We start from the raw sequence: 26,882 nt of genomic DNA on the forward strand, positions 1-26,882 counted from the left end.
TTATTATCATTGTTATTATTATCATTCTTATTTTCTTCCTTTCTGTTCTATTAAACTGGTCTTATATCAACCCACAAGTTTTACTTTTTTTTCCCCAATTCTCTCCCCCATCCCACTGGGTGAGGCGGAGCTGAACAAGCGGCTGCGTGGTGCTTAGTTGCTGGCTGGGGTTAAACCACGATAATGTTTTATCACATAGTCCATATACTGATTGCTTTTCTTCGTTACCTGTCCCCGAAGTCCTCTGTCAGGGATGCTCAGGTTTTCTGCTTTGTGTTTCTTTGAGCTTTTTTGTCTAACCTCAGGGCATTGCAATTTAGACCCTTTGATATTCTGTGAGGGCTTCACAATGAAATACTCATCAACTAACTGCTCTGACTTAAATGTTGGTCTAATCTGGGGTTTAGTCTGACAAATTTAGCAGCTGACCCATCTCACGTCTTACTCGGCCTGGACTAGCTGTGGGACTGACTCCACTGGACTGGGATGATGGGTCTGTGTAACTCAGGATGGAAAAGACCATCCCAGAGCACAGGGGAAGGCAGCTCAGGCTCTGATGTCTCCCTCCATGTGCCTCTGCTGTGTGCCTGGTCCAGCCGATTCCAGCTACTTTCACAAAACCGTCACGTAACTGGGGTTTTGGCAGCCCCCGATGCAAGCCAGGAGCGGCCAAGCAGTGAGAGTGCAGGACATGCTAACCTGTGTCAGAAAAGCTCTTGGCTTGAGTCAGCTCTGAAATCTGCAAAGCTGTAGCACATGCTAGCCTTTGTTTGATCTTTTCTTAACACCGCCATCATCCTGTTCCCGGGCAGGATGCCCACATGCAGCCATATCTTCTCCCTCCCCACATCCTAGGTGAGAGGAGACTGACCTGGACTGCAGTGCCCCAAATGACAAGCTCTGGTACAACAAGAAATTGCTAGAAGCAGTAACTCTGGCTAAGCTTTGCTGATGTCTCCACAAGCTTTTGGAGGCATTTCAAGAAACACTAACGTCATGACATTTGAAAGTAACTTCTGCTCCTGTGCAGAGCATCCCCTTCTCCCAGTGGTGTGCGGAGAGCAGGATGGGTTCCTTCCTCTTCTCTGTCATCTCCTCACTCCGCATATTAGACAGACATTAGTGTCATCTTTGGGATGCTCAACTCCTATGCACAGAGGTCCCATCAGCTGTGTTACACTGACTCTAGCCTGTGACAGCTCCTCAAATGCCTTTAATCAGTGCAGGAAAGACATGGAACTGATGGAGAAGGTCTAGAGGAGAGCCACAAAAATGATCAGAGGGACGGAACACCTCTCCAACAGTCTGAGAGAGTTGGGATTGTTCAGCCTGAAGCAGGGAAGACTGTGAGTATACCTTATTGCAGCCTTTCAATACTTGAAGGGAGCTTATAAGAAAGATGGAGACAGACTTTTTAGCAGGGCCTGTAGTGATAGCACAAGACATAATGGTTTTAAACTAAAAGAAGGCAGATTCAGACTAGATATAAGGAAGAAATTTTTTACAATGAGGGTGGTGAAACACTGGAACAGGTTCCCCAGAGAGGTGGTAGATGCCCCGTCCCTGGAAACATTCATGGTCAGGCTGGATGGGGCTCTGAGCAAACTGATCTAGTGGAAGGTGTCCCTGCTCATTGCAGGGGGGGTAGGACTAGATGACCTGTAAAGGTCCCTTCCAACTCAAACCATTCTATGATTCTATGATCCAGTTGACCCTGCATTGCTGAATGGATAGAATAGAATAGAATGGAATCATTAAGTTTGGAAAAGACCTCTAAGATCATCAAGTCCAACCGTCAACCCAAGACCACCATGCACACTAAACCATGTCCTGAAGTGCCCCATCTATGTAGTTTTTTACCACCTCCAGGGATGGTGACTCCACCACTTTCCTGGGCAGCCTGTTCCAATGCTTGACAACCCTTTCGGTGAAGAATTTTTTTCTAATATCCAGTCTAAACCTCCCCTGGCACCACTTGAGGCCATTTCCTCTCGTCCCATCACTAGCTACTTGATAGAAGGGACCAGCACCCACCTCACTACACCCTCTTTTCAGGTAGTTGTAGAGAGCGATGAGGTCTCCCCTCAGCCTCCTCTTCTCCAGGCTAAACAGCCCCAGCTCCCTCAGCCGCTCCTCATAAGACTTGTGCTCCAGGCCTCTCACCAACCTGGTTGCCCTTCTCTGAACACACTCCAGCACCTCAATGTCCTTCCGGTAGTGAGGAGCCCAAAACTGAACACAGCGTTTGAGGTGCGGCCTCACTAGTGCCAAGTACAGGGGAACAACCACCTCCCTGCTCCTGCTGGCCACGCTATTTCCGATACAGGCCAGGATGGCTGAGCTCTCCCTGGGGAAGATGACTTGGCAGAACCAGTTATTTTTCAGAGGTGGGTGACACAAATGTCCTCGGTGCCCATCCTTAACACAGCTGGCCAAGGCTCAGCTGACCCAAAGTCTGGAGCCACCTCCTCCTCTGTGAGATGGGAAGGTGAGATCTGGGAAGGTAGGACTCCTCCGGTGCAGTTTTCTGGAGAGAAGTATTGGCTTATTGAATTATTCCTGTCTGCTGCTCCTGTTCTTTCAGCACAGGCTTTTTCTCCCACTTTGTTTATATGGTGATGTCTGTCTTCTTTTCTGTTTTAAGAGAGCCCTCATTGTTACACAAACTCTACAGTTCTTCGTTGTCTGTTCTTGGTGATATTAAGCTTACTCTGCTTACCGCTCCCCACCATTGCTTCCAGCCTGGTGGCCCTTCTTTTCCAGTCCCTCTGCCCTGTGGGAAAGCCGGTCCCTACCCTGCGGTGGAGCAGGCAGAAGGGCTGCCAAGTCACCTTTCCCCAGGGCTGGCACACCCCACGTCCCCCATCCTCTCGCAGGAGCAGCAATGCCCAGATTTGCTGCACTGATTGATGTAGAGGCGACTGCAAGTCCACCAGGTCAGCTCATGTCCTCTGGTCCCTGCTGGTCTTCTCCTACTAGGCAGTGCTCGCTTCTATCTTGTTCCTACTTTAAATTCCCTGTGTGGCTCTGAAGAGCTGTTCGTATGTTTCCCTATCTCCAAACTGGCTTCTTTGTTCTGCCTTTGGTTACCAGCTGCAGTTGCTCTCCGTGGGGAGGAGGTACGGGAGGCCACCCCAGCTGGGCTGCTTCAGCTGTTGGAAGAGAAACACCTTTTCTGCCAGGTTGTACACACAAAAAATATAGCTGTTTCCTATTTCCGTAGTTTCTATCAAAACTCATTAGTCGTACATTCGTGGTTTCTTTGCACCTCCACGTTCTCAGTGGCGGCTGAGGCTGGGAAGGGATGGAGGAAAGTGTGACACCTTTTGGGTCAGAAGCATTAGTTTATGACTAATTGGCAAGTTGGACAATTCAATAAACTGCTTAAGGCATTGCAGAGGGCACAACAAAGAGCAGCTTTGGTGCAATGTTTCCTATGGGCTTGATTTGTTACCTGCCTGCCTTCTGGGGGGTGTGCGCTGCCGTACACCACCCATCTCCCAGGCAAATAAACCACCTGCTGTCCGCCCTGTTGCTGCCAGGATTTGGATCCTGGGAATCCTCATCTCTGTCTCCTTGTGGTGCTGCTAAGCCTCCTAAATTGATGAAGACTGGTATTGGCTATTACCTGGAGATTTTGATACAGGAATATCGAAATGTTAAACAAGTTTCCATTTCTTTGGAGGCTCTTTGGGATTTTCATTTCCTGTGTCTCAAATGGCATGTGATTCAAAGTGTCATCTCTCTGGCGTGAAGTACTTGTTTCCTATATGCTGCATCTGCCTGATTTGATTGCATTGGTCTTTCAGCCGCAAAAATATCCGGCACGGCAGATCTTGCTCTTGCAATCAAATAAAGGCATTACTCTGTTATAAAAGACTGGAAAAATGACTTGTGCAGCCATCGAAGCATCTCATAACAGCGGCAGGAAATGCCGAGATGGCACATTGCGAGCGGGAGAGACAATAAGGGGTGAAACAGCAGCACGTTGTGCTGGGATCAGTGAAAGCTTTTCACAGTCTCTGCTGCCGAGTGTCAGCCCTGGGATTTGCCCGGGCTGCAGGCTTCCAGACCTGCCGAGGAGCTTGTTGGGTTTCCAGTCGTGGATGGTGAAACAAGTGGGGGTGTGATTTGGAGATGCTGGAGCAAAGCATCCCGGGGGCTCCTCCAGTACACCTGGGATAAGTGGGCTCTGAAAATTGAAAAGAGAAGGAGTTTTGCTTCCAGTTGCAGCATGGAGCTGTAAAATGAACAGCAAGTGTTCTCTTAAAAACAACAAACTGCAAACCCTCCCCTGTATTTACATATTTCACACGCAGGAGCTTAAAGTCTTAAGTGTACGTTCCCATTCTCTCGCGGTTTACAAAAAGATAACTGAGAGGAGCTATGAGGTTTCTCCGAAGAGCCTGCTCTGGACAGCAAAACCCGCTCTATTTATGCGATGGTGATGTGCCTTCGTCCGCAGAAATGTGAAGCATCAGCCAAAACCTAAAAAGCCCCACTGAGGCACCCGGAGTGCGGGGCTGGACTGCACTACTGCCGTTACACCTCTGGGCTGCAGGGCAGGCACTCTTTCAGGGCAATGCTTTCCCAAAAGGATGCCCCAAAGACAGCCTGACCTGCACGAAAAGGCAGGGGGGAAGCAGTGATAGGGGGTTTTTTAGCCTGGCATGCATCTTTTTGCTCTTTTGTGTGGGGGGGGTCCCCACAAAAAAAATAATCAAGGAAAAAGATGCGCTTGCGTTAGGTGAATTGTGGGAGGAGTTGTGGAGTTGAGGCACTAAAACATTTAGCTTCTGTTTAAAGAGGAGCTGTTCTGCCATATATTTCCTTAACTTAAATAAAGAGGCCTTCTGAGCTTTCCTTGCCCATTATTCTGATCTTGCAAAATGGAGTTAAGGGGGATAATGCTCTTATAAGCATCACTAAAATTATATGATCCTGTAAAGTGTTTATTTTTCACGCAAAAAAGAATCTTATAAAGGAGTGGCTGTTCCTCTCTTATTTTCTTCAGGAATCTCCTGTAATTCAGATTTGACACTCTCGAAACAGACCTGTTCTGAGCATTTTCAGAGTAGCTATGTATGACTATCATTTTCAGAGTAGTTACAAGTTTTCTTTACATCACCAGTCTTAAACTTTCAGTGAATCACTGGTAATGTTATAAGGCAAAGAGGTAACCATAGCTTTTCAATTCCTGAGATTCCTATGAGTCCTTCTGGGTCTATATGATTTATTGACAACCAAGATCAGATGGGCTTTGGTTGCCTTAATCCAGACTGTAATACATATGGCTCCACACGTATGGATTACAAACAGTAGCTGATACTTACTGCAACTGTTGTGCTAGAAAATTTGCAGCAGAGTATCAGGAAAAGGAAAATTATTCCTTTTATTTCTCTCCTTTCTGATAATTTGGGATAATCCCCCCCCCCCCCCCTTTTTTTTTTTTTAATCTTCTTGATCAAAATATTGTATGAAAAACAGTTTTCTACAAAACTTTTCCTGGAAAGAAGAAAACACTGGGCCAAGCCTGGGTTCTGATAATGCCACACACATCACCCAAGGGATGTGGCAGTGGCTGAGCTCCCTGCTGAGACTGAGACTTGCATGTCTTTTGGCAGGGAGAATATAGCCTGCTCGATGCTGCCAAGGGCAAGCAATAGTAAGACCGGGGCAGCCCCATCCCCCTGGTCCAACCCGAGAAGTTGAGTTTATCAGGTGAAGATACATTGCACATCCCACACTCAATGGAGTGAGTTGCAGGTGGAAGATTTGCAATCATTTCTTGGCTTGACACCCCTCAGGCCCTATCCAGTGCATTATTTTAAACAGCATTGTTAACATTAATTTATATGTCAGTGTCCAATATAGATCCATATCTTTCATGCTCTGCAGTGTAATGGAAGTGGAGGCTGTGGGTGCTTTTAGCAGTGTTCTATAAAAGCCCTGAGGACAGCCTCGAAGGCACTGCTGCATCCCTGAGAGATGCTGCTGAGATCCTGGAGCGCATTGGAAGCAAAGACACAGAGAGCTGAGAGGTGAATATTAACCCAGAGACAAAACTAACCTTGACTGTAGTTGGAGGAAAATGGAGGCTGGGTGGGTCTACTGAAAAACCAACCAAGAAAAAAGAAATCTGGCCAAAACTCAACATCTCCTATTGAAGGTACAGATCACTTATAAAATGCCACTCTCTACCTACCTGTCAGCCTGGTTGGCTTTCATTATTCAACGGAAACAAGAATAACCTTTGGTGGTGTGTGCGCACATGGCATCCAGCACAGTTGCTGTGCAGTCCCAGATGGAGAATTGCTTGTGTATGTACATACACACATGGATATACATATATATATGTATATTTAATGTGCAGCCTGTATTTGAAATCTCACCTACGTCCACACCAAGCCAATTTATGGGTAGATGATGGAAGGTCATAATTAGAATTAATTAATCCAGTGGGAAATCCATTCCCAGGCAGCTCTCAGCAAAAGGCAGATTGGCAATGTAAGGAGGATAAGCTGTACTTCTAAAGGTCTTCTTAAGATATTCTTGTCACTTCCAATATCCCTCGGGGTGTGAACAGGTCTAATCTCCCACCCTGGGAGCCACCCATTTTACTGGTGTGCACTTTCTTGCAAGGAGGAGAAGCTAAAGACATAGTCCAACACCTTAAAGATGCTTGTGAAATATAGACATAGAGCATCCTCGCAGTCTGCTTCCCCAAATCCCTCTGAACAATCCAAATGGAAATAAAAATCTCCATGTAAGCCCAGCTCAGCCCCTGGCATGTATGTAGAGGCAGGGTTGCTGTTTCTGAGCATTTTGATGGGCAAAGCTCCAGAGGCATAACTGACTCTGTGACTCACCTGGTTGACAGTGGAGCTAGAACCTGGAGCCGGGCGCTCCCATCTACTGGACCACCCTGTCTCCTATATGGAGGACTGGCACCTGGCTTTTTGGAGAAGGAAGCAGGTGCTTCCCCGCTCCCAGATGTTTCCAAGATTTTATTGTATGGATGCTAAACAGAAAGTTTCAGAACTGGATTTTGTGTTCTGTTACAAAGCAAATTGGTTTTTCTTCAATAATCCTGTTCTGCAGTGTTTGCACCATCTCTCCTGAAGCAAGATGCACTAAAAAGTTACTACTATTTAGTGCTGGCACCTCAGTAGTACCAATAGTCTTAATCATGGAGCAACCAATTCTACATGACCCAGCATAAAGGTGTTTCTAATCCAAATAATTTTAATAATAAAAATAGGTAATATTTAAATAGGAGAAATCAGAGTTTGCCCTGAAAATTTGTAAACTGAAGGATAAAAGGAAAAACCATTCCATCAGAGAAGATAAAATTAGCTGTGGTCTAAATTTCACCGCAATATCTCATGAGCCTTTGGTGCTCTTCAAATGTCCCACACGTATATTAGTTTTATACCCACTTGAGAATGAAGTCATTTTCACATAGGATTTTTAATGCTTAATTATTCTTCTTTTGTTCTTTGTTCTTATCTCCGTCACTATCCGAGTTTAAAGTTGTTTAGTTGCTCGGTGATTAGAGTTTTTTAGTTTCTTGAGGAGCGAGCGCAAAGGTGTTGAGGAAGAAGGTCCCACTGACACAAATGGGGATTTCCAAGAGAGGGGCACTGCAGCCGACCCGCCAGACCCAGGCTTCCAGGGAGAACAGCAGCACGCAGTAAATGCCAAATTCAAACTCACGAGGATTAAAACCTCTGTGTGTCCTCAGCCAGTTGCATCTCTACTGGCACCAGCCTCATACCTCTGTGCACACAGGGACGTTAACATCCTGTCTTTAACAGCCAACCACCATGCAAGCTTCCCTCTGAAATGTAAAGTTGGTGACAAGAAAATCCAGACTGGCTGCACTTATCTCCATCAAATTTCTCCAGAAACTACACGTGCTTTATCCTCGTTCGTCTCAAGCTTGTAAAAATGTTTACATCCCATGAAGTCCTTGGGAAAGCCCACGAGTCCATGAACATTTCAGCAATGCATGCCTACCCAAAACTCTTGTATTTCTTAATCTCACTCCCTTACATAGGCATTTTTAAATGTTATCTTTTTAAATGAGAGAAAATCCCAGGGAAAACATCTGTATAAAATGAAGATCAGTGTTGAGAATGTATTTATAGAACTTAAGGGCATTTTCCTAACAGGTTGTAATTATCCTTAAAAAGAGCATAAAACCCCCAGGAAGTCCAGATATAAATATACTCTACCGAAGAATTAAAAGTGTGTTAAGGTAATAAACACACAAGTCTCCGATGACCTGATCTGGCTCCTGTCAGATAGAGAGAACTATTGCTGTCAATGAGACACAGATCCTGAATTAGCTATAGGGTATCAGGGGCAGAGGGACAGTTGTTCGAATCATTGATCATGGGAAGTCAATAGCAGCTCACCACAGATGTTGAAAGTTGATATCAGTTTTGTTTATGTGTTCTGTGCTGCCTTTCGCTACAATTTTTGGGTATTGTCGTGGTTTAACCCCAGCCAGCAACTAAGCACCACGCAGCCACTCACTCACTCCCCACTGCACCCAGAGAGGTGGGGGAGAGAATCGGGAAAAAAAATAAAACTTGTGGATTGAGATAAAGACAGTTTAATAGAACAGAAAGGAAGAAAATAAGAATGTTAATAATAATAACAAAATGACAAGAATAACAAAAGGATTGGAATATACAAAACAAGTGGTGCACAATGCAGTTACTCACCAAACAGTGCCCACTTAGTTCCCGAGCAGCGATCTGCCCCTCCCCAGGCCAACTCCCCCCAGTTTATATACTGGGCATGACGTCACATGGTGTGGAATATTCCTTTGGTCAGTTTGGGTCGGGTGCCCTGGCTGTGTCCCCTCCCAACCTCTTGTCCCCTCCAGCCTCCTTGCTGGCTGGGCATGAGAAGCTGAAAAATCTTTGACTTAGTACAAACACTGCTTAGCAACAACTGAAAACATCAGTGTGTTATCAACATTATTTTTGTGCTAAATCCAAAACATAACACTGTACCAGCTACTAGGAAGAAAATTAACCCTATCCCAGGCAAAACCAGGACAGGTTTTTTTACACAGCTTTATAATGGCACACATTTGTTTCTTGAAGTATGTAAATTATTTGTGGATTTTAACATATTGACCTAGTTTTTAAGGAAATTATTTTCACTTGGCCAAGATGTTCTTAATAAGTGCTTACAGTTACATTCCCCAACAACCGTTTCTTCACTGAAAGAGGTGAGGCAATCTTTTAAAACCACTGCCCACCCAGCATCTCCCATCAAAATGCATTTGACAATGGCACTACCGCTTTAGGACACAACTCCATGAATCCACCAAAGAAATGTGAGATTTTAGCCTGCAAGTGACTCCCAGGTCACCGTGGCCAAGGGGGCTGGGCAACCCCTTCTTCCCAAACAGGCATAGAGGGGGGACAGGAGCTAGGCTGGCTCTCAGCCAGGGAACGCCGAAATCCGTCAGGAACCTGCTGCATGTCAAACTGGGCGAAGGAAGGGCATCTCTTGATAGGTCTAGGTTAGCAGAATTGGGATGAAAAAGGTGATTTCCAAGAAAAAGCTCCCAGACATGGCTGAAACACCCTGAACTGAAGTCTTAAGTCATGGTCAAACTTCTGATTAGTAGTTTGGGCATTTTACCAGTGAACTACAAGCCCAGGAGTGGCAATGTTTTGCCAATTCTTTTTTTTTTTTTTTTTTTTAAAGTTGGGTTTGTTTTTTTAAATTGCATGTTAAAAATTAAATCTAGCCAGGACCCATGTCGTTATAGCTCTGTCTGGGGAAACATCTCACAGGTCGCATGAATACCTGCCACTCCTGCTGCAATGGCTTTGGTAAAAAGAGGTGATTTGGAAAGGAAACGCTCGGGAGAAATTAAGCCCTTTTATACAGGTAATCAACTGAAGTGAGTGAAAGGGCTTTCCCTCCCGAGAGCTCCTCGCCCTAGTGGAAGCGATTCTATAGATGCTATTTTGAAAGCATGTCATATCCATTGTGTTTTGAAACATTTAATTATTTGTGACTCCCTTCAGCGTGGGAGCCTTTCTTCAGCACTGCTAGGTGGGGTAATACTCTCATAATCATCTCTCGAATATCACGTGGAGTGTATCGCTGTGGGATGGGGAATCGGTGACGGCCAGATATTTGGGGGTTGGGTGCCTGGGGTTCAACACAGATTTATGCCCATGGTATTTAGCTCACGGCACGCAGGTATGCCTGGTTTTATACTATGTTTTCGTGTATGCAGTCATGCCCACTGATTTGCATTTGCTTTGAAAACAGATTACTTTGGTGTTTGTAGATTTGTATGCACTTCTGCTGTAGAAAAACACTCACGAATGCTTACAGTAATCTGGAAAAGTTACACAGCTGTATCTAAGGCATTATCAAATGTATCCTTAAAAAAGATGGCTCATAAAAATATGCATGTGCTTGGAATATCCTACCATCCCTAGAACCAAATTTTAGAAACCAAGCTAGACGTTGGAAAGGCTTAATTTTAGAAAATTAGGCTTAATTCAAGAAATCAACTGCTCTCAACTTTTTCTTTTAACTAAAATAACATCCAGTTGTATCGAGTACCTTCATGCACTGAACAGAAAAGCAGACAGACATGGGTTTTGTCCTACCAACTGTACACAAGGGATGCTTCAGTGACAACCATCCCCTTAAGATAAAACCAGAAAGTAGTTCTTACCATTAATTTCCCTACATAAATGTTTCTCAGTGCTTAAGTAAAACCAGCTCTTAGTTTTCTGCAGAATGGGGAGTTAGCTCCCTGGAGAAATGCTGGGAGTCCCAGCAAGCCGCTGGAAGAAGCTGACCTTTGGTACCTGTAAGTGCAGCAGAGAGGCGGCCGCTCCTGCCAGCTGGGGTGATAATCCCCTTTGCCTCTGGTAAGCGATAGCTGATAAGTCTGCGCAGAATTACTTGGTGATGTTTATTTAGCAACTGGGGCTCTTTTAACCACTGCTAAGTTACTCAGAGTCAATTTTTTTTGTGTAGGGAAGCTTAGTTTAGATTGCTCATAGGTGAGGTTATGAATTTCTGCTGGCTTCCCCTGGGCAGGTATGAGGGTAGATGTGTTGGAGGGCAGCTCTAAATGTTTGCAATAGATTTTTTTGAGAAAGAAAAAGCAAAAAAACCACCAAAACTTCAACATTCCTGGAATACCTTTCGCAAAGGCTAAATGCCCTTGTTTTTGTTCAGACTGACTGAAAGAAAAGGCAGTACCTGGCTTTCTCGCGGCTGCCGGGATGCTGGCGATGCTCGTTGGGGCTCGTCAAGGAGCAGTGGGGGGGCCTCTGGCTTTAGTGCTCCCTTTCCACGTCCCAAACATCCCGGATTTGTGAGCTACAGCTGTCTGTAGTAGGAGGGAGGAGCAGGGCCCTGAAGCTGCTCTCCCTAGTTTTGATTTATAACATACAAGACTTAGGCTGGGACTGTGCATTGCCATAGAAAATCTGGTGTAAAATAGGCAAACCTCCTGGGCGGCCAATTGCTCTTCTCTGCGTAGAGCTCACCTGGATCTCATCTGCTCTTGATCCATCATTCAGGTAGCCTTAAACTACACCTGGACGTCCTTTATCAGGATGGGCACACTCACAGCAATTTTGTGTTGAGAGACCAGAGTGAGGCTTTTCTGGACCTTCTGGATCCAGCGCCCTTAGATACCCTCTTCAAGCACGGCACATATATTTAAGCATATATATATGACACATATAGTTAAGCATATAGGTATATGCTTATCTTCCATTAAAGTCAAAGGATGAATGCTTTGAAGTGCTTCCTGTAAGTGGAGAACAACAGGATGCTGTGCAACGCTTTAAAATACACCTCAAATGGACAATTTGCCATGGCTTTATATTACTTTGTGACCCCGCAATATCTTTGAACAATACCTCCTGCTCACTTCTTGTTTGCTGGACATTCGAAAACCAAAGCAGCATGCAACTGAAAGCTCTGTTAAGAAATAAAAAAGAAATTATATGATAAAATCACATGGCAACCCAGCCAGGTCTGCGTTTTGTTAGTAAGCCTTTTTTTTTTTTTTGTCTGCTAATTTATGGGCCTCTCCTCAAACGCTTTGTGCCACTAGGCTGGGATGGCTTAACAGAGTTGGAAAGAGCTTTCTCGGACAACAAAAGGGTGTATTACCGTCTGTCCAGGAATAGGAAAGGAAAAAAAAATCTCTTGCTCTTGACTCAGGACAAGCAATATCACCCCAAGCTGCTGTCCACAAGGACCGTGCGATGTGTTTCATCATTCCTTGTTCAAGTGGAAATGCGCACGTGGGACCTTGAGGACAGAAATGACCCCGTCATAGGGGAGGGCACAGTAAATAAGGCCATGAGGAGTGGCCCTGTGCCGGCGTCAGGGGTACGTAAGGAGTTTCAGACACATGTGGAGAGAGTGGGGATGGAGTGGGCAGAGCAGACCCGCAGTCCGGCCCCTCAGGAAAACTGGAGAGCTATCACAGCTCTAGCGTAGGCAGCATCCACGCTACTAATGTCATATTAGATGGTGTTTTACGTGAAAATTAAACTGTTTGAACTGCATCCCCAAGCAAAGAGAAAAGCCAAGATAAAAGTATGTAGGAACCATCATTTATGTTTTTCCAACCCCTTGTACTCATGGAGGGAAGAGTTTGGGCACTGGACGAGAGCCAGAGGATAAGCAATGTGCCGGTAAAGTTGGCAGAGTTGGCGGCTTCTGCTCTGGGGTAAGCTGGGATGGGATTCATCGATCCACATCCCTGCTGGCACTGGGGAGACATAGCGCAGCTTAAACCGGTCCCAGACTCAGTGCTCAGACAGTGTGGGCAAAACCCAGGGATTTCAGCTGAAACCTAAGCAGGAGCCTAGGTTAACTGCAATGCGAAGTCATGGCCAGATGGTTACCATCCAGCAGAGGAATAATGAAGGTATTAAGGTTAATTTAACAGGCTTAAGTCTATAGGTGGTCTTAGAAGGCTGCAGTCAAGTAGCTGAAACCTGCCACCCATTACTTGCCCTGGAAGCGTGCAAGCAGCAGCGGCGGATGGAGGCTCGTGCGATATTCCCAGTGCAGGTTTAGGGCTGTGGAGGATGTGCTGGATTTCCCCGGGGAGCACGGGGGGGAGACTGCAGACCTGCCTTTCTGAGCGGAGAGTGCTGGGGGAGGAGGACAGAGGAGTCTGAGAAATTCTGAGCTTTTAACAAGGAAATCTATGAAGCATAGAATGTCCATGGATTAGAAAATTTTATCTACTGTCATGTATAAGACTAGTTAAAAATTTCCAGCGGGGTTTTCCTTTATCAGTGTTATTTCCTGCACTGTAGTCACAGCCTGTCCCCTGACAGGCATGTTGCTGCTTTAAAATTACAACTTTAATAGAGCAATGAGAAGAACCTGCTGTTTTGTTTTGAACACGGGTGAGTAGCAACCCTTTTGACTCACCTGTTCATGGGGATGGAAAAAGAGGTTCAGGAGGTGCAGGGTGTCACCAGTGGGAAGAGCCACCCCCCCAGCTGGGAACCGATGGCTCTGGGGATGCACCGTTACTCAGCTCAGATCTGCATCCCGTGGGAATCCCAGCCGGCCAGCACTTCATCTTAGCTCGCTTTCCCTAAATGAAACTCCACAACGTGTTCTCCAGCACCGAGGCCTCCCGACGAGGGGTGGCGTCCATCTGTGTGCTCCAAGATGGGGTGTTCACCTCCAGCCTGACCTCCTCAGCCCTTCACCCTGCAGACCTCCCCAGCTGTCCCCTCCAAGGAGCTGGCTCAAGCCAAAGCCCAACTCAACAGCACAGACAGTCGCGTTTCAACACCTGCTTCGGTGCCTATTGAGTCCGTTAACCCGTATGTAGCCCATGGGACTGAACGCTTAAACCTTCTCCAGCACAGCAGACTACCAAACTTAATTTTTTTTTGTATTTTCTCTCCTTTGCTAGGGACTCAGTCACGTACGTGAGTTGTTCCCAGTTTCTCTGCCTAGTCAGCCTTTCTTAACAGCATCCAGCATCCCTTGCAGGCAGCCAGCCCTTCGTTAGGAGAGCTCGTTTTGCCTGGGGAAGAGGTGGGAGAAGGATGATCAAAGCACGTGGGTTCCTCCTCAGCCTCTTTTTGCTTCCTGAGTTTATCCGGTCAGCGTTTGAGCGCGTTTGAGTCCATCCTGCAGAGCAAGGGAGGAATAGGGCCCTTTGTTTGCTTGTTGCTAAAGCACCTTAATTCTAATTAACAGAGTGGTTTAATTAACATTAGGCAGAATCCGCCTGGTTTTGTTCCCTTAGGGGATAAAGGGAGGATAGCAGGCAAGGCAAACAGGTAACATCCTCTTCTGACACTAATTCTCCAGGGCAGGGTCCTGATTTCTGAAGGCTGCTCCAGGCTATCTTCTCCAGACGCTTTGAATCTAAGGAAGAAATACAAAACCGGAGTGTGAATAAAGTTCACATTTGGGGAGGAAGGTTGGCTTTGACTGACTATTTGTTTCTTCAAGTGGTGGTGGGGAGTGGGGAAATTTCTGAGAGTTCGCAAACAACTTCTGAACAGCTTAGAGCAGAACTTGGGAAAACACACTCAGTGATTTACTTTTTTTTCAGCTGAAAATGATGTGTACAATGTCATCCTTTTCTGCAGTGCTGAGATCCTCATTATCCAGAGGAACAAGCACTTGCTGCTGCAGATTTTAAGTCTATGGATCAGAGAAGTATTAATGGACGTCTACTTGTACCAGCTGGGTCTCCACCCAGACCTAGGTACAACAGTTTTATAATACATTATATGAGGCATGATAAGTTCATAACATATTCACAATACCACCTTTATTAAGTCTGGGTGTGTTGGATTTTTGGCGTTGCAGAGAGTATCTCTGTGAAGCGTAGGACCAGAGATATTTGGATATGGCACAAAGAAACGAAACATTTTCCAGGTAGCTGCAGCCTGGCTGCACGGACACCATGCCTGGCTGTAGTCTGGGTCGTCTTCTGCCTCTCCTCCCCAACGGGGCTGCCACAGCACTTGCCGTGATACTGCGCGGTTTTGGTTTGGTTAAATCTGCAGCTTTAGTCGGGGCTTCTGGTTCTTTCTTAGTGGGTTGCTACTGATTATTGTTGATGGGGGAAAAAAAAAAAAGCCCTTCTCTGAATGCTACATTAGCACAAAGTATCCTGTCTTTATTATTTTCAATTAATATTAAGATGGAATAGTGCAGCTTTGGCACAGTCTAAAGTGTGAACAAGGCGAATTAGACGAGAGATTACACATTTTTGACATTCTGGCATTAACTAAAATAGTTTAAGCTTTGTCTTTAGTGGTGGTCTTAAAGCAAGCGGAATGCGAGGGTGGAATTCGGGACTGGCTCCGGACTACCCTGGTGTGAATTTCTTCCTTTAGAAGAGAGTGCTTAATTCCACATATTAACATGTTGGGCTATCTTACCAAAAGTGAAGTTACGCTGATTAGTTACACTACAGAAGCTAAAGTATGTACATCTGCTTGAAGCAGGCATTTAATGGCAGGAATAATGGCTAACTTTGCTCATGTAACGTTTCACTTTAAGCGTCTCGAGGTGCACATAACGGACGCTACAGCTGGGAGAGGGTTTTTTAATTTATTTTTATTTTCTTTTAAATAAGCAGAATTCGAATTGTTTATTTCTGAAGTTCTTTCCTCCCCTCAGATTACAGGAATTTCACCTCCTTCCTTATTACAAGAATTTCGTCTCCTTCCTTGCTAAAATGAACTCTCCTTCTTCTAAAATAAAGCTATGATGAATGGACCTAGAAAGGTAAATTCCTAAACTTTCTTTAAAATATGCCATTACACAATAAAGTTCCCGGTGTTGATTAAGCCCAGGTGGTCTGCTCACCCAGCAAACAGATATTTTACAAAGCTTTATTATGCCTCATTAGAATTCACTCCTTTAGAAGATTTCTAATTATATTGTCTAATAAAACTAAACCTTCGAAGCTATTTGCATATTATATGAAGAAATCTCATACAACAAACTCACAGTGGATTCAATTAACATAATAGCTAATTATATATCCCATCAGCCTTTAGAGTAGCTCAGCATTCATGTTGCTCCTGTTTTAGCCTAGAGCAAAGGAGGTTTGAATTTTCACTTCTAAATATTGACTTTTAACTAATATCAAAAATGATTTGAACACTTTTGTGGATGAAAAGATAATGATTAAACTACATGAAACATTTTAAAAGACTTATTTCCAAGTCTTTGAAACAATTCCTATCTAAACCTAAAGCTTCGCCTATTATCCATTCCAAGTCTGTCTATATTTTATAAAAAAAATGACCAGATATGTCTAATTGTTTTGACAAATGTTTGACTGACAGCTCAGTTATTTTGAAACTGCCTACTTCCTGCAGATACATTTTGTATATTTTTCATTGCACTTCGTAATGCAATTGTATTCTTGGCTGGTTGTGGTATCTATCAAGCAAGAAATTTAGGACTAGATTAACAGAGACATAGTAATGAACAGGCATTTGAGCACCCTATAATTGACTGTTATTAAGGTGTCGTCACAGTACTCCGTAATGAATTCTCTTGTTTTGTTTTGAAATTGGATGAGATATTCTGGAGGAAAAAAAAAACCACAAACAACAGAACACAACCAAAAATAAACGCAAAAGTTTCCTTCAACCTTAAAAAAAAAGCCCCAAAGAAACAAAGCCCTCTTTTTCTTTTCTTTTTTTAAAGATTTCAGATGATTTGAAGGTGCTTCCCATTTTGAAATGCTCGGTAGAAAAAGCAGGGAGGGAAGGATCAGATGTTGTGACTTATTTGAAAACTTAAAAAACCCCCCCTGTGTTCATCAACCTCCTTGTCAAATGTAATGAAAAATCTGCTGGATATCATATTTATATTTTTACAAAAGATAGCAGATAAAGTTTGTTGCCAAGTAAATGGTTTTCTCCCATTACAATGATGGCTGCCTTTTCATTCATATTTTAATGAGGTTAGTATCTCTGAGACAGCTTTTTCGGGGTGGAGGCCCATGTCTCCGGTACAATTACAATAGGAGTTGCTTTATTGACAAGTACTATTCAAAATCTTCACAGTATAGAAAGAAAGGCTTTAGTTTTCCACCACTTGTCCAAATACTTATTCCTCTCTTACTATTAAAACACTTTCAGAAAGAGCACTCTCAACTGCCTAGAGCCTTGTACGCCCAGGCAGAGCACAGCTCAGCAAAAAATACTTCCCTTAAATTCAAGTTGCATTTATTTCTGCAAAAATTTCCCTAGGCAAAACCCAACAAATAGACAACAGGAATTAATAGATTATCTTGGCAGCTTCTGCATCCATGGATTTACAAGAAATGTGCTCATATAATAATAGTTGCCACCCAAAGTGTGAGTCTGCCTCCAAACAAATGAGAGAAGACAAAGTTATGCAGACATTATGCATCCAATGTGTAATTTATTAAAGAGAAACAAAAAAATGAGTAAATCCAACTGTTGGTTATGCTCTTATGTTTTTATACATCTTCTTTACGTATATGCTACCTGCTATCTCTAAAATACTTTTCATTACGGTAGAAGGGAACACAGCCCAAATCTAAACATGAAGCTAAATACAAGCCATGCTCTGCCTGAACCACATCGCGTAGGTGCCAGCGCATGTACAAAAACTTTCTTGCGCATCCCCAAGAAAGCACACACAGCAAAACCATTTCTGTAAATTTGTGGGGTTTGGCATATGGATTTTGAGGGTTCTTTTTCTTGTTTTTTTCCAGAGGTTGGATGCATTTTCTCCAGGGTAGTTCTTGGCTTTGCTGCACATGCTAAGGTTCAGGAGACATGCGTGCCCTGTCTTTGGGCAGGGTACTCTGTGGCATCGCTCTCGCAGCGCTCCCAAACAGCCGGGAAGCCACGGGAAGGGGCTGCAGAGCGGCAGAAGGGGATGTGACTACACACCTGAATATTGGTTGGAGCATAGGCATGGAAAAATCTTTTTACCCAGTATTTGCAGAGTAAAACCCTTGTACTTATGATAATATCTCTATGTGTAAAGAAATACAGCCATGAAAAGTGGCTTTCCCCATCAGCTGACTTAAGTTACTGTCCTGGAAGTAGCTTAAAAGGGGGATGAAATTTAGTGCAATTTATTGCTATAGCAATCAAATTGCAAAAAAAAAAAAAATCCCTCCCGGAGCAACACTGACCTCAATAGAAGCGATGCCAGGGCTGAAATTAGATTGTGAGGTTGAATCTCACCTTCTGTCGTAAGGGCTGTAAAACCTTCCTCCCGCGTTGGCAGGTTATTTTATTTTCTACCTGCAGAAACTGCCATGTATTTCTTTTTTTTTTCGGGAGGGGGGGAAAGTGCTTGCTCTGTGTCTGAGCTCCACCTGAGCCTCTGCACTCCCCGCCCCGGCGGGAGGAAGCAGCAGCAGAGTTTGGAGCACAAGTTTCAAACCCCACTTCTGCCGCCGCCTTCCACCGCCACCAGCTTTTTTTTTTTCCAGCCTGTGGGACGTTGTGTTTTCCTGAAAAAAAAAAAAATATTTACGTCCCAGTGGATGAGATGGACTTTTAATAGCAAAATGCGGTTTTGTATGAGCCTGTCTTTACTGTAAAATAGGTTACACTGCCCTACAAACAGGGTTGGGAGTGAAAGATGGCAGTCCTTTTTTTTTTTTAGGCACTTTTTTGCTTTTCCCAGACTTGTCTTTTTTGTGTGTGTGTGTGTGTCTTTTCTTTTTTTGCAGGCACTTTTTTGCTTTTCCCAGGTTTCATAAAAAGTAGACTCCCCATCCGTATGCAACTGGGGGAGGGAGGGATTTCATAATGGGCCCGGGCGCAAGAAGAAGACGAAGGGGGAGAGAGAGAGAGAGAGAGAGAGAGAGGAAAAAAAAAACCCTCTAAGCTTTAATTTTAATTCTCCTGCCTTTATTTATCTGATTTGTGGCCAGATGGTGGTGAAGCAAGGCAACCCCTTTGTGCAAATGAAGCCCACATGTGAAAGTCCTTCTGTAATGTAATCATTGAGACCGGAAGGGTTCATACTGTGTCTGAAAAGAGACAATGGAGCCGGGATATATCAACATCGCCGAAATCGAGTTCATTTGCGATGCAGGCCCTTTGACTATGGTTGTCATGAAAACTTCCTACTTTGATCAGCAGAGGGTGGAGAGAAAAAGAAGAAGAAGGGAAAAAAAAAAAAAAAAAAAAAAAAAAAAAGAAGTCTTCTAAAGGGGCAGGGATGCGGCGCGGGTGTTTGCTGTGCACTTGGCTCCGGTTCACGCCCCTTTCCGGAAGACGCAACAGGGAGAGGAGCATCTTGCACCTTGACCTGTCTAGACGGGGCGCGAAGTTTGGGGTTTGGGGTTTTTTTTGTTGTGGGTTGGTTTTTTTTTTTTTTGTCCCCGTTTCCAAGGGCGAGGGTTGCTCTTTGACCCCCACCGCCAGCGGCGGTGGCTCTCGGGGCGTAGGTAGCGGCCGGAGGTTTCCTGCCGAATTCTCGCCGCGGCCGGGAGGGAAGGGGATGGACAAAGACACGGACCAGCTGTTCGGAAATAAAGCTGAAATAGTAGAACCTGGGAGAAGCTAGGTTTTGTAAGCTATTATTTTCCGCACAAAACCCCTGGGAGGTATTAAACAGCTGCATCTGAGCTGGCGAGCAGCGGCTAAAAGACAGAGCAACAACTGAAAGCCCGGGACTTTGGCAAACTCTGCTTCAACTAGAGAAACAAGTGGCTGGAGCGCCAAGGGCTTTCATGGCCCGAAACCCCCGCCGCCGGCGGCCGTCTCCCTTCGCTGCGGTCTCTTCGGGCTGCCGGGAGGTTTCCAAGGGGCGGCCGGCTTCTGGAGGAGGGCGAGGGGCGCGAGGGGCGCGTTGGGTGTCAGCCGGCAGGGTCTGCGCAGGTTCACCTTAGCTCGAGCTGACGTTTTTAATTACGTGTGTAATGTAATGTGTCAACAGCTCTACATAGCGAGGGGGATGCTCTTTTTCTCTTTCCGCGACCTGAGTAGGCATTATCTGTATGAAGTGTGTGTGTGTGGGGGGGGTGATGTAATAAGCAACAAAAATCAATTTTTGCCTCCGTGAGGTTCCTTTGGCAAAGTCAGAGAGCAACTTAGCGGAGTTCTTGGGACAGGAAAGGAGACGGGAGAGGTTTGCTCCTAGGCAAGAAGAGAAAAATCTATGCAGACTTTAAAAAAAAAAAGAAATCCAGGTTTAATCTGATGCTTACAAACCTTTGAAATTTGCCGTAAGCCAACATAACAAATGAGTAACCTTTTATTTTCCAGCAAAAGCTGTGTCAGTGTGCCCACTCTTTCTCCTCATTAGGAAATTCATGCAGATCGTGCCTTGCTTTAAGATTTTTGCCATATTTTAACATACTCCGTACTGGCTACTCACAGAAACCGGCTGAGCATTTGGTGATAACACTGCGTTTTGTCAGATGCTTTATAACATTATTTAGAAACGTATTCGGATCTATTTAGGGCTTCATAAATATGAATAAAGCATTTACAAAAGGCACGTCACTTGCAGAAGTAACCCACGGATTATACCAGATGCTTTATGCGTTACATATTTCCTAAACTCCAACAGTTCAAAACTACATTTTACTTGGGGAATTTTTTTCTAAGTGATTAAATATAAATCAGCATTTCCCAGAAAAAATATCACTGTTGATTTATGTGCAGGAAATAAGGGAATTGTACTAGTGGCTAAAAATCCAGATTGCAACTAAAGTAGTTTCAGGTATTTATGGACAAATTAGGGGAGGAGAGAAGGGATGTCATCTTTTTTTTCTTAGGCCTCGTGGCGTAGGGATGGATTTTTCTCAGCTAATTCTGCTAAAAACACTGAGGTGCTCTGCCTGGCTTCATGCCAGCACCTTCCTCAAATACGTATTTTAATTTTTTTGTAATGCTTTTGGGCTCTTTTTTTTTTTTTTTTTAGCTCTAAATGGAAAGTGGGGGGGGGGGGGGGAAAGACCCCCAAAAAAACCATGGGGTTGTGCTGGCCGTGGCCTTTCAAGCAGTTGGAGACTTGAAAGAGGCAGGCGAGAGAGCCGGCGTGCACGCTCGGAGGGCCGGAGCTCCCGGCCAGGAGCGGAGGCAGCAGCTCTGCCTCGGTCACCGGCAGCTCGGGCTCATTGCACGTCCTGGCAGATATTGGTTTGATTTTTTTAGCAAAGCGCAGCAAAGGGCCTTTTTTTGCGTGTGTACTGAGCACGACTTCCAGCGAGCAGGTTTTATTTCAGTATGGTTTTTTCTCTACCCACATTAAAGGGCTTCTCCTTGTTTATGGGGCGAAGTCTGGAGATTTGGGGACAGGAATTCCCTCTTAATATACACCCAGGCTTCCTAAAAGGTACCAAACGCCAGGCTGGACGGTGCACCCCCTCGGAGCTGTGCTCCTCCGTCCTTCCCGGGGGGTCAGAGACCCATTTTGTGGCACTGAGGTGAATTACCAGCAGCTCCCTAAATCCTGGGGCGGGGGGGACTCGGCGGTTCCTTGCTGTGGACTGCTCTATCTGAAGTGAAATCAGAGCTGCATCTGCATGGTCAGGGAGCTGTATTTATTGCACGTCGTGACCGCTAATATCAGAATACAAAATGGGCTTGCTTTATTTAAATTTCAAGTGCCTCCTCCCTGAGTCCATGTTGAAAGGGGGGGGGGGGGGGGGGGTGGCTAACCAAGTGAAATGCCTTTTGGAGGGGTTTTCCCCCCCAACCCGTGAATGTGGATTTGAAACAAGAGTGAGGCTGGGCATAAAGTTTAAGTAATATTTGGTAGCATTAATTCTCGGGCAGCGCCCATTCATCCCCGCGCTGCATAGGGCAGGGAGAGCGGAGCGAGCGGGGGGCTCCTCGCCGCAGCGTCGCAACCGCCTTGCTTCTTTCTAGCTAAAAAAAAAAAAAAAAAAAAAAAAAAAGCACAGTACGAGTATCCTCCTTTTTTTCATCCTTACAGTGGGAAAGTATCGTAGAAGAGTATGAAGATGAAATATTCTCACTTATCGCCCAAGAGGCAGACTATCTAGCTGACAAGCTGTGCAGTGAAAAATCAGGTACTGTGTCTGATGTAACATGTGCTCTCTCTACAGCGGTGTGGGGTTGGGTTTTTTTTTCAAACCCAGCGTACTGCTTTGGAGGAGAAGTGGGCTGTTGTTGAATAAGCAATGACACTACATGACTTTTTAAAAAACATCCCTTTTTTTAAAGGCTTTTAATTCTTTTTAATTCTTTCGTGCATATTAATGCAGCATAATTTGAGCATCCCAGCTAACGCGGTGTGTTTTCCTCCTGGTGTTACATGATTTTTTGCTCCTTATGTGTCTGCGCTGTCATTTCCAAGTCAGAAATGAAACTAACCCTCTTGCAACAAAATACAGGGATTTGTTTCTCCCGTTTAATTGCTAATTGTGGCCACTAAGCAGAACTGCGAGCCATGAGAGTGCAGCTTTAGAAATGTGCCGTTCATTTTTAGATGAACTCTTCGTTGCCATCAGACAAGAGCTGTCCTTAGAGGGGCTGGCCAGCCCACTGCCCCATCACCTGCTAGGGAGGATGTATTTGATAAATGTTTTCTTTCTCTGTAAAATGTATAATTTCAAGTAAGGCCTCTTTTCAGTCCTGACGAAGTAAGGAAATGCTTGCAAAAATTAATTATAGCTTATTTAAAGCCTTCCATTTGTTGCCCTCGTTTTCAGTGTTGGTTTTTTTAACTTTTATTTACATTTCTGAATCTAAAAAGCACATCACTTAAGGCACTAAGTACTATGAGATTATAAATGAAGTTGGATTATCCTTCCTCAACATGCTGCCTTTAGTGATAGAATATGCATGAAAATATTGATCTCGGAATCAACGCCTGTGTGTATTGGTGTGTGTTTTGAGATTTAAAGGCTGTAAGCATTATTTGGGATGTAAGAAATAGAGCCCATAAAAAGTACTAGGAGTTGGTGAAAGCTGACTCACTAGAAGTTCATAGAAATAAGTTTATGTACTTTAAAGCATCAGCGTATTTTTAATACTTATTCAAAAAGCATAGCACAGAGCACTGGAGAACTCCATCTGTGACGACACAAAGTTCTGTGTGGACAAATAATTCCAAAAAAATAAACTTTCCAGGACAGGTTTGATTTTTTTTACAAACATTTCTTATTTGTCATATCTGCCATAACAGAGCTACTCTCTGTTGTGCCAGAAGAGCAGACACACCGAGTAGCAGATTATTTTGAAAACAACGTACTTCCTCCAAAATGGACGGCAGGATTTCTGGTAGCAGGACTTGTACAGAAAAACTTCCTGGGCATTTCAGAAACATAACCCAGAAGGCTCCATGGGATAATGTAGAAAAATCAACTTCTTCCAGAGAGATTTTCTCAGAGAGGAGGAGATTGGGATAAATCCCCTCTCCTCCTTGGGTGCCCTCATTGCAGCCCCTAACCCTTTTGGAGAACAAATTGCAGTTTTGTGCATCTTCAGTAATACTACAAAAATATTTGCCAAAGGTGCATGCAAAATATTGATATCAAAGCTCGCATTGTTAAAAATGTCTCTTTTTTTTTTTTCCCATGGACCTGCTCAAAAGTGCTTTTTTTTCCCTTTGAAATCACATTTTGGGTTTAAAACCCACACTGTGTGCTCATCCAGCCTTCTCACCTCAACAAAATAATTTTCTCGCTTCTGACAGAAGAGATTGCTGTAACTGCACGTTAGCCTCATTCACGCAAATACCACTCTGCATTTGTGCAGGGCTGCTCTTCCTAACTATAAATAGTGGTCCGCAGAGAGGAAAGAAGTTTCGTTTTCTTCCTGGCAATTAGCACAGATAAACAAGCTGCCATTTAATAAAGAGAAGTGTAAGCCCTCATCGTTGCAAATATAAGATGCTCTCAAAAGTGGCAGGAACACTACAGAGCGATTGAGCTATCCTGGCATAAAAATAAGGGCAAGAAATTAATACGCCATTCCCTGTATCACTCCATCGCCCATTTAAAAAATGTCAGTATGTTAAAGAATAAATATGAAAAAAAAGGCACAGAGACCTTTTTTTTTTAAGCTACTTCGCTCTATGTATAAAGTGGGATGAAAATAAATTTATTAAATTTCATTACAAATAATGAAAACATGTTTCCATGAACTCTGCAACAGGCAGGAGCTGGCAGAGGAGCACAGTAATACCTGACAGAGCAGGAAAGTGCCTGCCTGGGTTTTTCCAGGGAAAATAAATTCAGGCTCCAATGGCATTGGAAATGGCGAGTCTTCGAAATTGTGTCAGGATTCTCGCCAGCCACACAGCACTAACATATAACTTACCAAAGCCTCCAACTCACAGAACACAATGAGAGTTATATTATTAAGTCTTATCTATTTTAGAATGGCAATTTTCATTAATACATTATATTAAAGCAATATTACACTCTTATCGTCTTACTGTAAATTATTGGCTCTTTTTATTCAGAGCTCCATGTGTTCATTCAGAATGGCATTTTTAACTTTTTTTTTGGGGGGGGGGAGGAGGAATTATCATACTAAGTGACAGAAATAGTATAGAAAACCTCTCCACGGGCCAGTTGCAGATTTTGATGCTGTGGATTTCATCATAAAGCAGGGGGGAAAAAAACCAAAACAAGTCAGTGATGTATTCATTTCATTATTATGCTTTTAATTCTGTTTTAAAGGCTGTGTATGTGAACATGCCTTATTTCTTGTGGCCCGTTGCAGACTTATTAATATTGGTGTAATCAAACCCTTTTTATACTGTGCCATGGTAAAATAATAAGTGTTGCAGTTTCCTTTCAGTCTACAAACGTGACATTAATGGAAGTCCCATATTATAGGAAGAAAACCCCTTATCCGTAAGTCATGTTTAGTACTTTTTTTTTATTCTAATATCATATCAGACCTTTTTTTATGGCTACTGGAGGTGGATGTTTCTTGTTTGATTAAAAAGTGGGAAACTTCAATAAAGTCTTTTAGTATGATCAAACCGTTTGATATTTACAAGCATAGATCCGTTTGCTGTCATGTATTCTTTGATCACGCAAAAAGTCTCAGCGCTAGACAGGCAGGCAAAACCTGCTGAGACACACCTTCAGATCCTCTACTATTTTTACAAGCTTAAAAAAAAAAAATCTAAAAGTTAATTTTCAAGGAGATTACCCCCGTTTTTTTTTTATCCCCCCCAGACAGGAGGTGCGGTTCCCGGTTGGACCAATGGAATAATAGAGGGGTTTTTAATTGCAGAGCCCTTTAATTTTTTTTGCCGATTGCAATCATTTTCTGTGTGTTCTTTCTGGGTTTATATATATTTTGAGTTGCGATAGTTGGGGTTCAGTACCATGCCAGCAGCGTTTCATTCGGGGTTAGATGGAGTTATGCGAAGACAAGTAAGAAGCCAAAAACCAGCTAAAGCTTGTGCTAATGTATAGACCACAGCCAGTTGATTTATAAGTGGAAAATAATTTAATACCGCATCTTTTATGAGCACTGAAAGCTACTGTTTAAGTAACACCAGGACTTCTGCTACTTCTTTTTTTTTTTTTTTTTCCTAATGTGCTCACAGCTATAAAAGTGTTCTGTTTGGCTAAAATCTTCCAGTCCCCGTTTTATCTTAAAAGCGACTTAACCCCTGTATTGCTTTATTTAGCTCTTTGGAAAGTTTGACTATAATTTAGGCACCCGATGTTGAGTTATACAAAAGTGAAACAAAACGCTCTTATTCAACTGCAAAGAAATCCAGAAGTCTTTTTCTGCACAATTATCGCTCGAACTATTGTGTTTTTGCAAACTGATACTTTCTAGGAGGTTCGTTCCCAGTGAGAACTACTCTCCTGGAGAGTTTAACAAAGCTAGCAGCTACATCAATTAAAAGCAACTAAAATGTCTGTTATGGGTATGTGCAGAATATTAAACTGCCATTAAACCATTTACCATTTACCTTAATACCCTCTGCAAGATTACTGTTAATAAAGTCAATATATGGGGTACGAAGCTGAGGTTTAATGCTGCCACAGCACCCAGGAATTACATATTTTCTCACATTTTTCTCCCCATGCAACTAGGAAAAAGAACAGTATAGAGAGAGATTAGCCTTTGAGTCCCCTGCCCTGCAATAGGATCTGTGAGCACAGATTTCCCTGAACGCTACAAGGGATTGAAGGATCCATATCAGTGGGGTTTATTAAAGAACTGGGCCGTGACACTCCTTGTTTTAAAATACCACGTTTGATTAAAAAACCCACAGATTTTAGCTGCAGCTATAAGATTATACTGGGAAGACAAGGGAAAGTGAATTTAAACGCTAATGTGAGACCCTCTGGAGAGTGAGATGGGATATTTTCTATGTTTACTGCTGTTGTTAAATTTTTCTTAGGGTGCAATATGCTGGGGTCTGTTCTCCAAAGTCAATCCATGGCCAACCCCATCCAAGGCTGCACCAGCAAGTGCCCAAAGCCAGATGTGAAACCCACCTGGGCAGCAGCAGGCTCACTGTGAGGGCTTGGGCAGTTCCTGGCTTGGGTTTCTAGTAACTATTTCCCCATAAACTGTGGGTTTGTGATGTGAAAATCATTAGAGACCCCGGCGTCGTGGGATATTTTTTCAATTAAAATGAGCCAGAGTTTTCGGGGCTCTGCAAAAATGCCACCTTGCGTGGGGATGCGGGGGTCGTGTTTGTGCCTTGGAAGGGAAGAGTCAGACCCTGAATTATTTAACACATTTGAGGATGGGAGTTGAGAATAGATTGCTTTACTCTAGTTTTACAAAAATTCTTCTTGCTCTGTTTCAAAGAGTATATCTAAAGAAGCCTGACTTGCTATCATTGTGTCATGGTTATGCCTCAAACTGTGCCTTCTTCCTGATTTATTGGGCAAAAGTAGT

At 43.8% G+C, this 26,882-nt stretch overlaps 1 protein-coding gene across 1 annotated transcript in view; it reads left to right on the top strand.

Moving 5' to 3' along the window:
• CNPY1 (canopy FGF signaling regulator 1) overlaps positions 1-26,498 on the top strand; it is a 75,578-nt gene extending 49,080 nt beyond the window's left edge. The window contains 3 exon segments of the mRNA XM_049798928.1: positions 20,087-20,248; positions 21,967-22,063; positions 26,377-26,498. Of these exon segments, the coding sequence (XP_049654885.1) occupies positions 20,087-20,248; positions 21,967-22,063; positions 26,377-26,498 (381 nt within the window).
• Positions 26,499-26,882: the final 384 nt, after the last annotated feature.

The sequence above is a fragment of the Accipiter gentilis genome, chromosome 4 (assembly GCF_929443795.1).
Source record: "Accipiter gentilis chromosome 4, bAccGen1.1, whole genome shotgun sequence".
NCBI classification, from domain to species: Eukaryota; Metazoa; Chordata; class Aves; order Accipitriformes; family Accipitridae; genus Astur; species Astur gentilis.